The following is a 13,466-nucleotide window of genomic DNA, read 5'->3' on the forward strand; positions in this document are numbered from 1 at the left end:
CGCTGCTCTCGTTGCTGCTGCGTGTGTGATGTAGGAGTAGGAGGAGGAGGAGCGGCTGTTTGTTCGATGATTGCCGATTGATTAATGACAGCGAGACTGTTATTACTTGTGCTTTTATGGATAATCATTTTATTTTATTTTTCTAATATGAAGACGGAGTGCGATGTTCTCACCTCTAAAGTTCACCAAATTACCGTGCTCGTTGATTATACGAACTTCGACACGGTGTATATTGTTACACTTTTTGATCGGTAGGTAAATAATATTTGAAGGTCGTTCAATAATCTGGTAGCCCGGTGGTACATCCGGTGAAAATTCGTGTATGACGTGAGACGGCTTGTTGTTTATGAATGATCCCTCTGCAATGTTGCATTCTATTCTTATAGTGTTTGTGATTAGTATATTGACTTGTTGATCTGACCAATGAATCACGTTCGGTTTGAGAGCAACGGGTGAGTACCCGAATAGATTACAGATTGAGTTTGGTCTATTAAAGTGAATGGTCTTAGACGGAGAGAACATCATACACTTTGAGGTGTTGGTGTTTAGACTGATGTCGATCAACTCTCCACCGTCGCCTTTCGACAGTCTCACCATTTCTTCGTTCAAATAACGAATTATGTCATTTAGCTCGTAAGAACCTTCCGGGATCGTTATCTTCTTTTCTCCATATTCGAATAAATTATTGCTCTTATCCACATTAGGAATAGCGTTGAAAGTCTTAAAATATACGAGCGCACACTCATATATCGCATCTTCATCTAATTCAATGGCGGGAAAAAAATCAACATTCAATGTTGACTCATTACCATTCAAACTTAGCGTAAAAGTTGATAACATGATGTGCGTATGCGTGGGTGCGAGCGCACGTGTCTATGTTTACTACGTCGTAGTACTACTACTACTACCGATAAGAGAGCGAGCGAATGAATGAAACTGATTATATAACGCATGCGGTATTTATTTATAAACAAATGTCCACAATTTACACTATTGAATTTCTGTAAACGGTTGTAGTTGTACTCTACTTGAGGGTAAATCTGTCCATTACTATTATTATTATTATTGTTTATATAAGCGAGAAATTCGAGAGGTGGTCTCAAATCACCAAAACTATCAAAGTACAGACAATAATCACCCTTTTTAGCGTAGGCACACCAGTGCGTACCGTCTCCTTGTTGCTCGTCCAAATTAATGATTCCCGTCTCATAGTAGTGAGGTCCTGAAGTTGGGAGACTGTCACGCATAAAAACACCTCTGAAAAAGGGAATTTTCTCCCTTCGTGCAACCGTCTCGATATCTCTGTCAGTTAGGGCTTTGTTAATTTTTGGTAAATTTAGTTTTTTTTTTTTTTTAGGTGTAATGTACAGTCCCATGCCACGTTTATAGGGAGCTAAATACAACCCTTTGCCTACTACCACTGTACCATTCAGGTTGCTGCTTTTTTTATTATTCTTCACCATGTCATATATATTTTTAGCAGCCGTCGTAACACCTCCCGCCAGCGTTCCCGTGGCCGCCAACGCGGTCAATAGCGGTATGAGTGGTAGAAAACCTCCCCTTTTAGGTACGCGAATGACTCGTGGAGGTTTCGACTTGACAGTTTTTCCTTGCATGCATCGTTTCGCAGCTTTCACACCGACATTCACCATCTCTGCCGTAGTCATTGTCGTCTTATTTTTCCCAATCCCCCTTCCCTTCATATGTTTTTTAAGCGCATCACGACTGGCCTTGATCACTTTGGACAGGGCGATGCCCATACCACGCTTCACCTTGTATTTCATTATCTTATTAACTGCTAAAGCGGCTAATCGTTCACCGAACGGAGTGGAGGGATCCTTCAAGCGGTTTTCCGCTGCTGTCGCTAAATTCAAATCGGCTTGGTGGCGAGATTCGAGCGATTGATTATGCGAGTAAGCGATATCATGCAGCTTACAACTCTCATCAAGCGGATTCACACCAGGATCGTTGCGTGCTAATCTCTTTTGTAGTTTAGTACCGGGTCCGCAATAATTGTAACCGGGCAAGTGCAGTTCGAATGGTAAATTGTTAATTAAATTATTAACAAAACCTCTGCCTTGTTTTGATTTACGATTACGACTAACTCGGGTGACGTGTGTAATCATCTTAAGTATCATACAGACTAATATATAAAATGAATGTTTTCTTCATATTATAGCTCACATCAAAATGAAATTTAAAAAACTCAACACGTCTCTGCCGATAGGTGATTGGAGCGTTTTAGATGATGCGACACGTCAAACTTACATTAAACACGGATCGTTATTGCCGAACAGCATACGATGTCTCATCTGTGGACCTTCCAGTTGCGGAAAAACTAACGTTCTACTGTCCCTCCTTCTCAACACGAATGGTGTAAAGTTTCACAATGTCTATCTCTATTCTAAATCCCTACACCAACCGAAGTACGAGTTTCTGGGTAAAGTTCTGGAACAATGTGACAACATACCGTTTCACACGTTCACCGATAAGAGTGAAGTCGTTCCACCTGAAGAAGCCGCTGAAGACAGTGTTGTCATATTCGATGATGTGGCTTTGGAAGATCAAGACGCAGTGCGACAGTACTTTGCGATGGGCCGTCATCGATGGTTGGATTGTTTCTATTTATGTCAAACTTATAGCAAAATTCCAAAACAGCTGGTCCGTGATAACGCCAACTTAATATTGCTTTTCAAACAAGACGATTTAAATCTGAGACATGCGTACAATGATCATGTGAACACGGACATGTCTTGGGAACAATTCAAAGATGTATGTCGTGAATGTTGGCAGAAAAAGTACAATTTTGTAACTATTGACAGGGAGAGAGATATAAACAAGGGACGATATCGTAAAGGTTTCGACACCTTTATAATAGTGGAGTGATGGTTATGATGTATATATATGAGGTTAACGTATTAATTATGATATTAGTTTCATAATGTCTCTTGCCGGTGAACAACCTCAACATGCGTTATTCGGCGATAAAGAATTAAAACGGAAACTCTTAAAATCCGTCGAGAGCGTGAAGAAAAAGGTAAAATCATTACAAACAGACAAGTCGTTGCTATCCACTTCGTTGGAGGAAACGTTTAAACCTATAACAAAACCACTAAACACTTTGGTAACTGAAGCTTTGAATAACAATTATAATAAGAAGAAGAAAGGGACCATTAAAACGACAAACTTGGAAAAATTCAACATTAAAGCTTCCACGCCAATACCAAAAACAAATTTTAAAAATGAACCAGTCAGCCGTTTGAGCAGATTGATGCTTAATCAACCTCAAGAAGATGAGGGAATGGAGCAACAGGAGGAAGAAGAGGATGAGAGTAGTGAAAATGAAATGATGCAATCTGCCCTCAGCACTGATGGAGATGTTTCAACAGAAATTGAGGATAGTGAAGCACAGCCTCAACCATTACCAGCACTGTTATCACCGGACGTGATGAATAGGAGCGATGGTAATCAACGTTACATGAATTATCTTTTAAAATATAAGAAAATACCTTTTGGTGTTTACTTAAAGGGGTGTGGAGGTAAAAATTGTATGTTTATCGGAAACAGTCCAATTCAAATAACAGACGAAAAACTCCACGTGAAAGACTTTACCTTTAATTTAACAGCAGGACTGTTGGAGCTCATCTTTAAAAAGATACCAGATAAAAAAATGATTTCTCGAAATGATGTAAAGGATTATAACAAAATTATTAATATAACAAACGCACATCGTCGTGGATTTTTACCTAACAATCAAGTGAACGGAAACAAGAGTTTTAAGTATCTGATGTATATTAAACACATGCATGAAACTAAGAAAGTTAAGGAGGGAGGTTGTTTATATTCTAACTCAATTACAACCAAACGTTTTTATCCCAACACCGATTACATCTACTGGGATGATCCAAACGAAATTGTAGACAGGCTACGATTATTAATCGCCTCGCAGAGTGCCGGTAACACCTCGCATACTAATGAAATAAATGCTATTGTTGAGGAACTGATAGAGAGCGGTATAATTTTGAAGTGATCTGATTGAGAGCCGGTTAACTGATAAGAGGTTGGGCGAGTCTCTTAGCAGATCTGTTAACACACCAGTTGCCTCATCAGTTCGATTAAACCGCTGCACCAGCTTCCGGTATCACCGCTTATAAAGGATGCTATCACTATACACCACCGTTTAGTATCATCATGCCTCTCAACAAGTTTGGTCATTACTTGGATAAGTCATCCTCCTCCTCCTCTTCCTTAAGCCCGCAAGGATCTACCTCTATAAAAGTGGAAAAAGATTATATTAATTTTGGTGATAGACGGTTGAGTTACGTTGCAAGAGGTGTTTTAAAAGGAGACGTTTTAAACAAAGCACAATTTGATGAATTAAATCAGCTTCTGCTCGGCAAGATTAAATCGGTTGCTAAGAATGTAAACGGTTTAAAAGAAAAGGTTGATAAATTAACTGCCCGAATAACGACGTTAACGCCTCAACAACCGTCAGCTACCACCACCACAACCACCACTACCACTGCAGCTACCACCACTCAATCATCAATGAAACGGCGTATTACCCCACAAAAGGTATAATACAACAACTTTTATGATGAGTAAAGCTCAAGTAGTGAAAGAAATACATAGATATGCAAGCAAGAACTTTCCACGCAGACGATTCATACAGCGAGGGCTTGACGACACTTGGCAAATCGATCTGATTGACATGCAAAACTACTCTAGAGAGAATAACGGTTACAAGTATATATTAACATGTATTGATACCTTTTCAAAGTATGCATGGTTAAAACCGTTAAAGTCTAAGAACGCTGATGATGTTGTGAAAGCGATGAATAGCATTTTAAACGGTGGTAGAAAACCCAAGAACATTCAGTCAGATGATGGAAAGGAATTTTTTAACGCAAAGTTCAAATCGCTCATGTCACATTACAACATAAACCATTACTCTACTTTTAGTGTTATGAAGGCTTCAATTGTGGAGAGACTAATTAGAACCTTAAAACATTGGCTTTGGCAACAGTTTAGCTTAAACGGTTCATACAATTGGTCTCGGCTGATATCTGTTATCAATAACCGCTACAATACTACAACACATCGTACTATAGGCATGGCGCCGATAAACGTAAATGAACACAACTCTAAAGAGCTTCTACATACAGTCTATAATCATATTAAGATAAAACCTAAGGCCAAGTTCAAGGTTGGTGACCATGTGAGGATAAGCAAATATAAGTCAGCATTTTCTAAGGGCTATACTGCTAACTGGACTACTGAAGTGTTTACCGTTACTAAAGTGCAAACTACAAATCCGGTGACATACTTACTTAGCGATTCTAAAGGTGAAACAATCTCGGGTTGTTTCTATGAAAAGGAACTTCAACAAACTAAACATCATGATATTTACCTCGTGGAGAAAGTTTTGAAACGTAAAGGAAGCAAAGTATATGTCAAGTGGCTTGGACTCAATGAAAAGAGTTGGATTGATAGAAAAGACTTGGTATAAAAATCTTACAACATGTCATCTTTTTGGTGAATAAAATAAATAGGAGACTGATTGAAACACTGTTTTTTTTATCCTATAACATGTTTATTAATATATATGTATATATATAGAAAGCACAATTTCGCGTAGCATGTTAAATATTAAACACAAAAATCACATATAATCATTTAGTTACTTAGTAAGATACAGAGAGAGAGAGAGAGAGAGAAAGAGATTACATACAAGAAAATATATAAAAAACATCTCGCAAACAGCAACAGTAATAGCATCAATGAGCACGTTTGAAGTACTCTATAGAATTCTTTATATGCGTGCCGAGCACGCAAAGCATAACATTGACTAAAAAATTAAAATCATTTTCACTGAATACTACTCTCGCAAATAATTCAGCATTCACTTCCGCCAAACAACCCAACCAATCTCCAAAGTTAATATTCTGATCTCCTATCCCCTCTTCGATTTCAGATTGAATGTCATCCCACATTACTATCAAAAGGAAAAGGTATATATTGCCATATTCAGGCACTCCTTCTATAAATAAATCTCGCAAAAGCCTACTAACCTCCGCTGAGAATGTCTGTAGCGGCATTTCAAGAACCCAATGTTGTAAAATAGCATTCCGACTGAATGCATTTAACCATCTGCTTTTACAATCTCGGTGATAAGTCTCCAGATCCAATGAATCTTCACTTTCACAAGCAGATTCCGAACACTCGAGGCGATATTGATGCGGCTCCTGCCATGGCTGCAGCTGCGGTCGTTGACTCATTGCCTCCGAAGAAGGGGAGTTCTCCCCATCACCATGATCTGTTGAATAATTTTTTTTCCATAAGTTTTATTGATATTTTTTTAATTATCGCCCACATACACAGACATACAAACAGGCTCAAACACTCACTTACTCACATACACAGTGACGGTCTCTTTGATTGTTAGGAATTGACACAAACAAAAAAGTGGTGATATGCTTACCTTGGTATTGTTGGTGCTGGAACTCCTGCTGTTGCTGCGGTTGTTGCATCAGTGTCTCTGAGGGAGGCAGGTTCTCCACATCAATATCATCTGTTGAATACAGTTTTTAATCAGCTTCTTTATGCCATTAACAGTCCCTATACACCCTCCCCAAGTCATTGATAAATATTAAATAACATTCCATACATAAGTTATGAAAAACTTGATGGTATGAACGAGGTTCGAACCCGCAACCGCCTGTTTTATAGTCCATTACTTGAACCACTAGACTACTGACTACCCCATTGTTTAAGTCGAAAAAACAATATGCTTACCACGTTTATGTTGTTCTTGCTGCTGTTGTGGTTGTTGCGATTGCTGTTCTTGCTGTTTCTGTGGTTGCTCCTGTTGTTGTTCCATTATGGTATATAGGTAGTCTCTCTCTCTAGTCTGTAAAATAAATTAAAGATTATTAGACTTTATACAATACTTAGAAAAAATAAATGATGTGTGAATATACATTTCTTTTTTATTTATTTTACTGTTGCTATGACTACTAAACTGGAAGAGACAAGCATGCATACATACAATCACGCGCACACACACACACACACACACACACACACACACACACGCACACAGACAAACTATACTAAAATAAATACAATAATAAAGATATTAAAACACTTACATCACATCTCTCACTCGGAATCTCTAGGATCCAGAAGGGAGAATTCTAATTTATGCGTCTTCCCCTTAGCCCCATAGTTAGTAATCGCGTATTTACCGCTTTTTAAATTATCTACATCTTCCGCATCTAAACCCTCGAACCGACAAGGCAAAGACAGTCGCCCCTCTTTTAAAACTACAACCGTTTCCATTTTATCCGCTTGAAATTTACTTGGTACTTGATAGCAATCTATAATAGGATATTGTTTTTTAATTGCCAAATTTTTAGGCTTTAACCATGTAGTTATGTGAGCCTTAGTTTTCAATTTATCTAATGTATCGGTATTACTCATGGTAAAATATATAAATACCTCAAATAAGTATGTTTACTCGACACGCAACCCCAGCCCGAATGTGCTTGTGAAGCATAATTACTGTCTTTTATACGCAGTATGGTATAGATAACAGCCTAGTTACATAAAGATAAAATAGGTCTCACGATTGATACAGCTATGGTCACCTCATGATAAAACATTGCGGTAAAATTATCAGTTCCGGTAACAAAAATACTCACCTAAATATTTACACAATTATTACGGATACTCGTATGATTCCGTTGTACCTGGCAGACGATTAGTACAAAATACCTCATCATCAGACCTTTCATCTATTCGCCTCAATTCTTCATAGCCCCAATTCATTGTTTGTCTTAACAATGCAGCATACCGGCGACAATTTTCACTTAATTTCACAGGTCTCTTTCTCGCAGCCGGCGTACGCATGTTTCTTGCCGTAGGCATTCTGGTAGTCGTCCACACCATTGTTGGTACAGTTGGTATTGGTGAAGTATCACGTACTGGAGAACTTGAAGGATTAAGATACGGTCTGTTTATTCGCACAGTTAGTTCTATACCCGCCCCATCAGTTATTACTTGATGATACTCATTCCCTGACCATGATTGCTTCATCTGTGTCTCACGCTTAACACGTGTTCCCATCTTCTCCATAGTAGTAGCAGTACTAGTCGACTCAGCAATCAACTCCATCTCGAACACTATCATCTCACCGTTGCTACATAAAGGTAAATTTACAACCTCATCACGGTTCACACGTACCACTGTGAGGGGTGTAGCAGTAGTAGTTGTACCATGCTTACCCATTCGCAAATTGATGTACCATTTTAATTGATCATTCGGTGTTACACCATCTTGCTTCATTACAAACACTTTCTTTATAATCCACGCTTTACTAGCACACGAAGGAAAGTAATAATTTTCCTTGCTGGTAATAGTAACATTTTTTTTATCCGTGTTCATAGGCGATTGTAATTGCAACAAGACCACTAACGGTATATAATTAGAAATAAACATACTTAATGTAATGTAGACAATGTTAACTCCACTAGGTTTTAAAACGAACTGTGAACTGAATCCTATCTGAAACTAGATGCTCACAAAGGATGTTGCTCAATTACCAACCAACATACTGTTTTTACCGTTTATAAAGTCCTATTTTCAAACAATTTTATAGGCCATCGCATTTATTCATATACAATTGATATAGAACCTAGACCCGCCGTCCACACATATCCTGTTTTAGATAAACATTAATAACATCCTTCCAGCAAATGTGAACTATAAAATAGAACTAAACATTGCATGATTTCTTAATTACCACGTTAAAATGTTATTTTGCAGTTGGGAAAACTCTTATCAAAGTTCACACCCATAGCAAACACACGCAATCACCCACCACAACGATAAAAACCAACAGCACTTAAAACATACTTTTACATGAGCTGAGAGCCTCAGCACATTTCATGAATACCAAGATAAAATCGCATTTTGCGGCTGGTCAATTCACATGCGCCCTTTATCTCCATAGTAAACACTCTTTTCCAACTACACTTAAAACACCTCTTTTTTTGAGCCAAAAACCTCAATTATACTCTACTCGCATGTGCATAATTATATTGCTGTCCAGCTCGCATAGTAGCATTGAGCGCTTGCATCATCCGCGGGACAGCAATATGCGTGTAGGACCAAGCAGGTCAATGTACGGAATTCTTCGGTAGCATCCTTACTTTATAAACTATCACATAAACTCCACAGCTTTACAATATTCAGTCGTTTAACATGTTTAAATATTTCATATAATAAGTAAGGAAATTAATCATAACAAAAAATCCTTGGAATTAGAATATTATTCATAAAAGTCATAAATCAACAAGAGATCTCCAAATTATTTTTTAATAAGCAGAAACGTCTGCGAACGATGCTATACATCCATTACATACAGCTGCGCCATTTCGTTTTGGAGAATTATGCATGCATTACCTTAGTCATTATCAATTGATAAAACTTCAGATACATTCATGACCTCAATGATTAGTTGATTTAAAATGATATTGCTAATTTCAAGGATGATAAAATTATTTTATGTAATGTTTTGTTTAGACTTTCAAATAATAAGTTTGACATAAAGTTGACTATGTATAGTCGCCATCAGAGATATCGAACGTGCACTCTAACGCCTTGTCAATGAGGCAACTGTACAAGATGATGCATTGCATTAGGCTGTCCTCTGATATGTAGACGAGAGGAGACATACGGGAATAAACCAACAACATTCAGCAGAATGATGAAGAGAACCAATTCCCTCATGTCTCCTCCCATCTTCATTATGCTAGCCACACATGAAGCGATATTTTCGAAGACACTTGCGCAAATTTTGGACTTGTACAACTTTCGAAAAAGGTAGAAGGAACAACACACCTGGACGCTTACTTTGACAGGAATGATATTTGTCATTTGTACAAGCGTACTGGTGGTCACTTCAATATAACTCGTATTTGTGAAAGTCTAAACTTACGCAAGTAAATTGATGAGTGGCTAGAATTAATATATTATACCAAATTTTTAATTCTAGACAAAACACCCACATTCTAAATCTATACTTTGACAGTTGAGCTTGTATTACTATCTAACCCGTTCACCGGTGGCTGGATGTCCGTCCGTGGTCTCCGGAACAGCAGGACATGGGGCTCCGGGTTGTGAACCATGAAATGGAGCCAACCGGGGGACTGCTGCACTCCGAGGTTCCGCCATTCTGTCTCCGTCATCAGATGGGACTTGGGCACTAGCCGAGCAATATCAGGAGGTAGGATGACATGCCTGTAACAGAGAATTGTTGTGTGTATATTTTAGGCCAATATTTATTTTGTCTTATTTTTGTTTTTATTTTTACTCAGATTTCGATAAAATTTGGTGGATATTTAGATAGAATTCCCAACTCTGTACCAATTAAATCATTATTATTTTTAATTGTAAAATTATAATTTTTTCTCCTAAATAGTTGTTCACAATGTTTGGAACTCTAGCATTGAAGAGTAAATGGAGACCCTAAATTAAATAAGAATAAATGTTTAAAAAAAAAAAACAATTATAATTTTGGTAATGCTTTGGATACTTGTATTAGTTAACTATAATACATAATGTATAAAAACTCACACTAAATAATTTATTAAGATCTAAAAACAACATTTTAAAATGACACCAAGTGCTTGAATATGAAATTTTGATGTTAATTTTAAACTGTTCATTCACACCCCAACATACCTGAATGATAATGAGATTGCAAGTCATACTGATAAGATTAAAAAAGTGTTTTATCTATATATTTATGTTTTCTAATCTCACTGCTTTGCCTTTAGGTTGACTGGTAGAGAATGCCTTATGGCATTAAGTCCACCTTTGGTATTGTAAAGTTTTCTTTTATGCAATAAAGGTTTAATAAACAAATTAAACACATTGGGCAATTTACTGGATATGTTTAACCTCCTGAAACCCAATGACAGTTGTATCGTCTTTGAATTTGGAACCCGTAGTTACACAAAAAAACTACAAAATAGATTAGTCCTAGGAGGGTATCGCCTAATACTGATACTTTCATGTACCTAATGCAGTTATTATATTGGGACAGTTTAAGGCTAGCAAACGAATACTGGTTGTTTTCATATACGAATTGTAAATTGAGTTGCATTATAGCTAGTTAAGTAGACAACATTAAAACCACGTTAGAACAGACACACTAGGCAGATGTAGCTAAAATTGTCCTCTACCTACTGGACACCTACGTAAGGTAAAAGTGATAGTTACTCTCGGATTACGTGGACAATATGTCGACACGAAACTATAATTTGTCTTATAATTATGATATTTTATAAGGCACAACTCATAGGCATACATGGCAAAGGACCTAAGATTTGAATTAAGAAAAAAATCTCGGCTAAATATAATCAGATATTAACTAAAACATGGAAAATATTCCTTACCTATATTCATAAACGTCATCATTGTATCTTTCAGAGTATTGAATCTGGTCTACGGGCATCTTGGTCACCGCTTCAACACAGTAATTATCAAGGTGAAAATGTTTTGATGTATTAAAATAAACGTAAGGTTTTTTCAGCTGACTCGATTAGAAACGTTCGTTTATCACATTCAACTTTTTTAGTGCGACCGGCAACTGTCATTACTGTCAATGAGAAACGTTCAAAACACACATTGTTGCATGTCATCAATCATCAACCTACGTACTCTTTGTAATTTAACTGTAAAAAGTCTGTAACTTTTATTAAATTTCATTAGAAAAAGTATGGAATAAGTATTAATTGTTTTCAAAAACAGACAATGTTTACATTTTTGGAATAAAAAATAGTGTTTCCGTAATAAACAGGACGTGTTTCAGAGCGACATTCTATTATGGAGGGATGGACTGTCAAAGTGACTTTGACAACATTTTGTAATCCATTTCACGAAAATTTAAACCGTGTAAATTTTTAAGTCAGAAAATCTATTATCAAACTGGTTTAAATAAACTTAAATTTATACTCTGGTAACTTAAGCTTGGTGGTGAAAAGCTGGTGAAAGTCAATTGTAGATCATGATAGAATCTTCTCGATATGTAAAGAGTAAAATGGATGGTTCCTAACTATTTGCTAAACTATGCAAGGAAACCATAATACATAGAATCATCGCCTTCCACACATAGTCTGGCAAACCATTTTGTCAGTTTAAAAAGATGCCAATGCCAAATTCGAAATATGGCTGGGACCTATAACACAGGGAACAACCCTATTCAAATTTTGTCGCGCGAACCGTTTCCTAATTTACCTACCGCCTTTTTCTACTAACAAAATCTGTAGTTTGGCAGAGCTGAAGCTTGAACGTACAGACCTTTATTACACTTTTACTTTAGTCTCTTCCAGTCAACATTTAAATACACCAAGAAAATAATTACTTACTGTACTAAGTATAGGTACAGTAGTGTCCCCGCCAAGACTAGCCAAGTGACGCGCAAGGACACTATTACCTACCTTTTCTCGCCGGCGGCCAAGCCACATATTTTGACTATAGGGAGCGTGCATGAACTGTAGGAGGCAGCACAGGAGCCGTCAGATTTTTGGCGCGAGGCGTAAATGCGATGTTTTTTGTTCCGATGTAGCCCACAAGATGGCAGACCCTCCAACGCGCACGGTCCCTATATAAGGTGTAGAGTGTGTGAAGTTACAGCTTGTAGAGTTAGAAGCTTGACTCTACATAAGATCTGATAGCTTTTTGACAGAAAATGTTTTTTGTGGTTTGTGGGATGTATTTTTTTCTATAGGTACCTTCTGGCCTGGCTTCTGGTTAGCCAGGAGATAATTGTATCACGATTTGTTAGAATGAAATGTTGTAAGTATGTAACATAATTTAATGAATATGCTACTAGATGCGTAATAAATGGATCATCGTGGAAAGGCCATATAACTACCACAATAAGCATGTTTAGTGGATTTCAAAGGTTGTAATGTAAACTATATTTTAAAAAGAGAACGTAATTTTATTCCGAGTGACATGAAATTGTTGATCTGCGATGGCAGCATGGATCCATTTTTATCACTTGTAACTATGCCTGTCACTATCGCACTTACATACTTGTTAGAACGTGACAGGCATGATGACAAATGATAAAGAGCCGACCACAAAAAGTATCGTCACAAAAAGGCAGGTGACCAAAATATATGAGATTGTATGGAGTCGCTTTTATTCTATCGTCGACGATATCCTCCCCGAGTTACCAACCTTTCATGACCGCTGTGTCGTGACAATAAGTCATGTCGCGACACGGTAACGGGGCTTTCCCGGGAAATGCAATGCCTCGGGTATGTTTTGTGACGAATCAGACTGAGCCCCAACTGCATTTTAAAAGTCATTGCGGAAAATTATGACTGCCCTTTATTCTGTTTCTGAACTGAACAAGATAAAGGCGTATTTCGGTATATATATATTATTTA

At 37.3% G+C, this 13,466-nt stretch overlaps 2 protein-coding genes across 2 annotated transcripts; both read right to left on the bottom strand.

Moving 5' to 3' along the window:
- Positions 1–5,027: 5,027 nt before the first annotated feature.
- LOC133515620 (ataxin-8-like) lies at positions 5,028–8,341 on the bottom strand. Its single transcript, XM_061848192.1, has 5 exons — positions 8,286–8,341; positions 6,796–6,910; positions 6,482–6,571; positions 6,072–6,316; positions 5,028–5,066 (listed from the first exon to the last, which is right to left on the bottom strand). The coding sequence occupies exons 2-5, from the start codon at positions 6,878–6,880 to the stop codon at positions 5,028–5,030; spliced, it is 459 nt and encodes a 152-aa protein (XP_061704176.1). The 5' UTR covers positions 6,881–6,910; positions 8,286–8,341.
- An 810-nt stretch (positions 8,342–9,151) lies between these two features.
- Positions 9,152–11,683, bottom strand: LOC133530880 (cyclin-dependent kinases regulatory subunit-like). Its single transcript, XM_061868939.1, has 2 exons — positions 11,463–11,683; positions 9,152–10,302 (listed from the first exon to the last, which is right to left on the bottom strand). The coding sequence occupies exons 1-2, from the start codon at positions 11,519–11,521 to the stop codon at positions 10,080–10,082; spliced, it is 282 nt and encodes a 93-aa protein (XP_061724923.1). The 5' UTR covers positions 11,522–11,683; the 3' UTR covers positions 9,152–10,079.
- Positions 11,684–13,466: the final 1,783 nt, after the last annotated feature.

Source organism: Cydia pomonella, chromosome 2 (assembly GCF_033807575.1).
Source record: "Cydia pomonella isolate Wapato2018A chromosome 2, ilCydPomo1, whole genome shotgun sequence".
In the NCBI taxonomy this organism is placed as follows: Eukaryota; Metazoa; Arthropoda; class Insecta; order Lepidoptera; family Tortricidae; genus Cydia; species Cydia pomonella.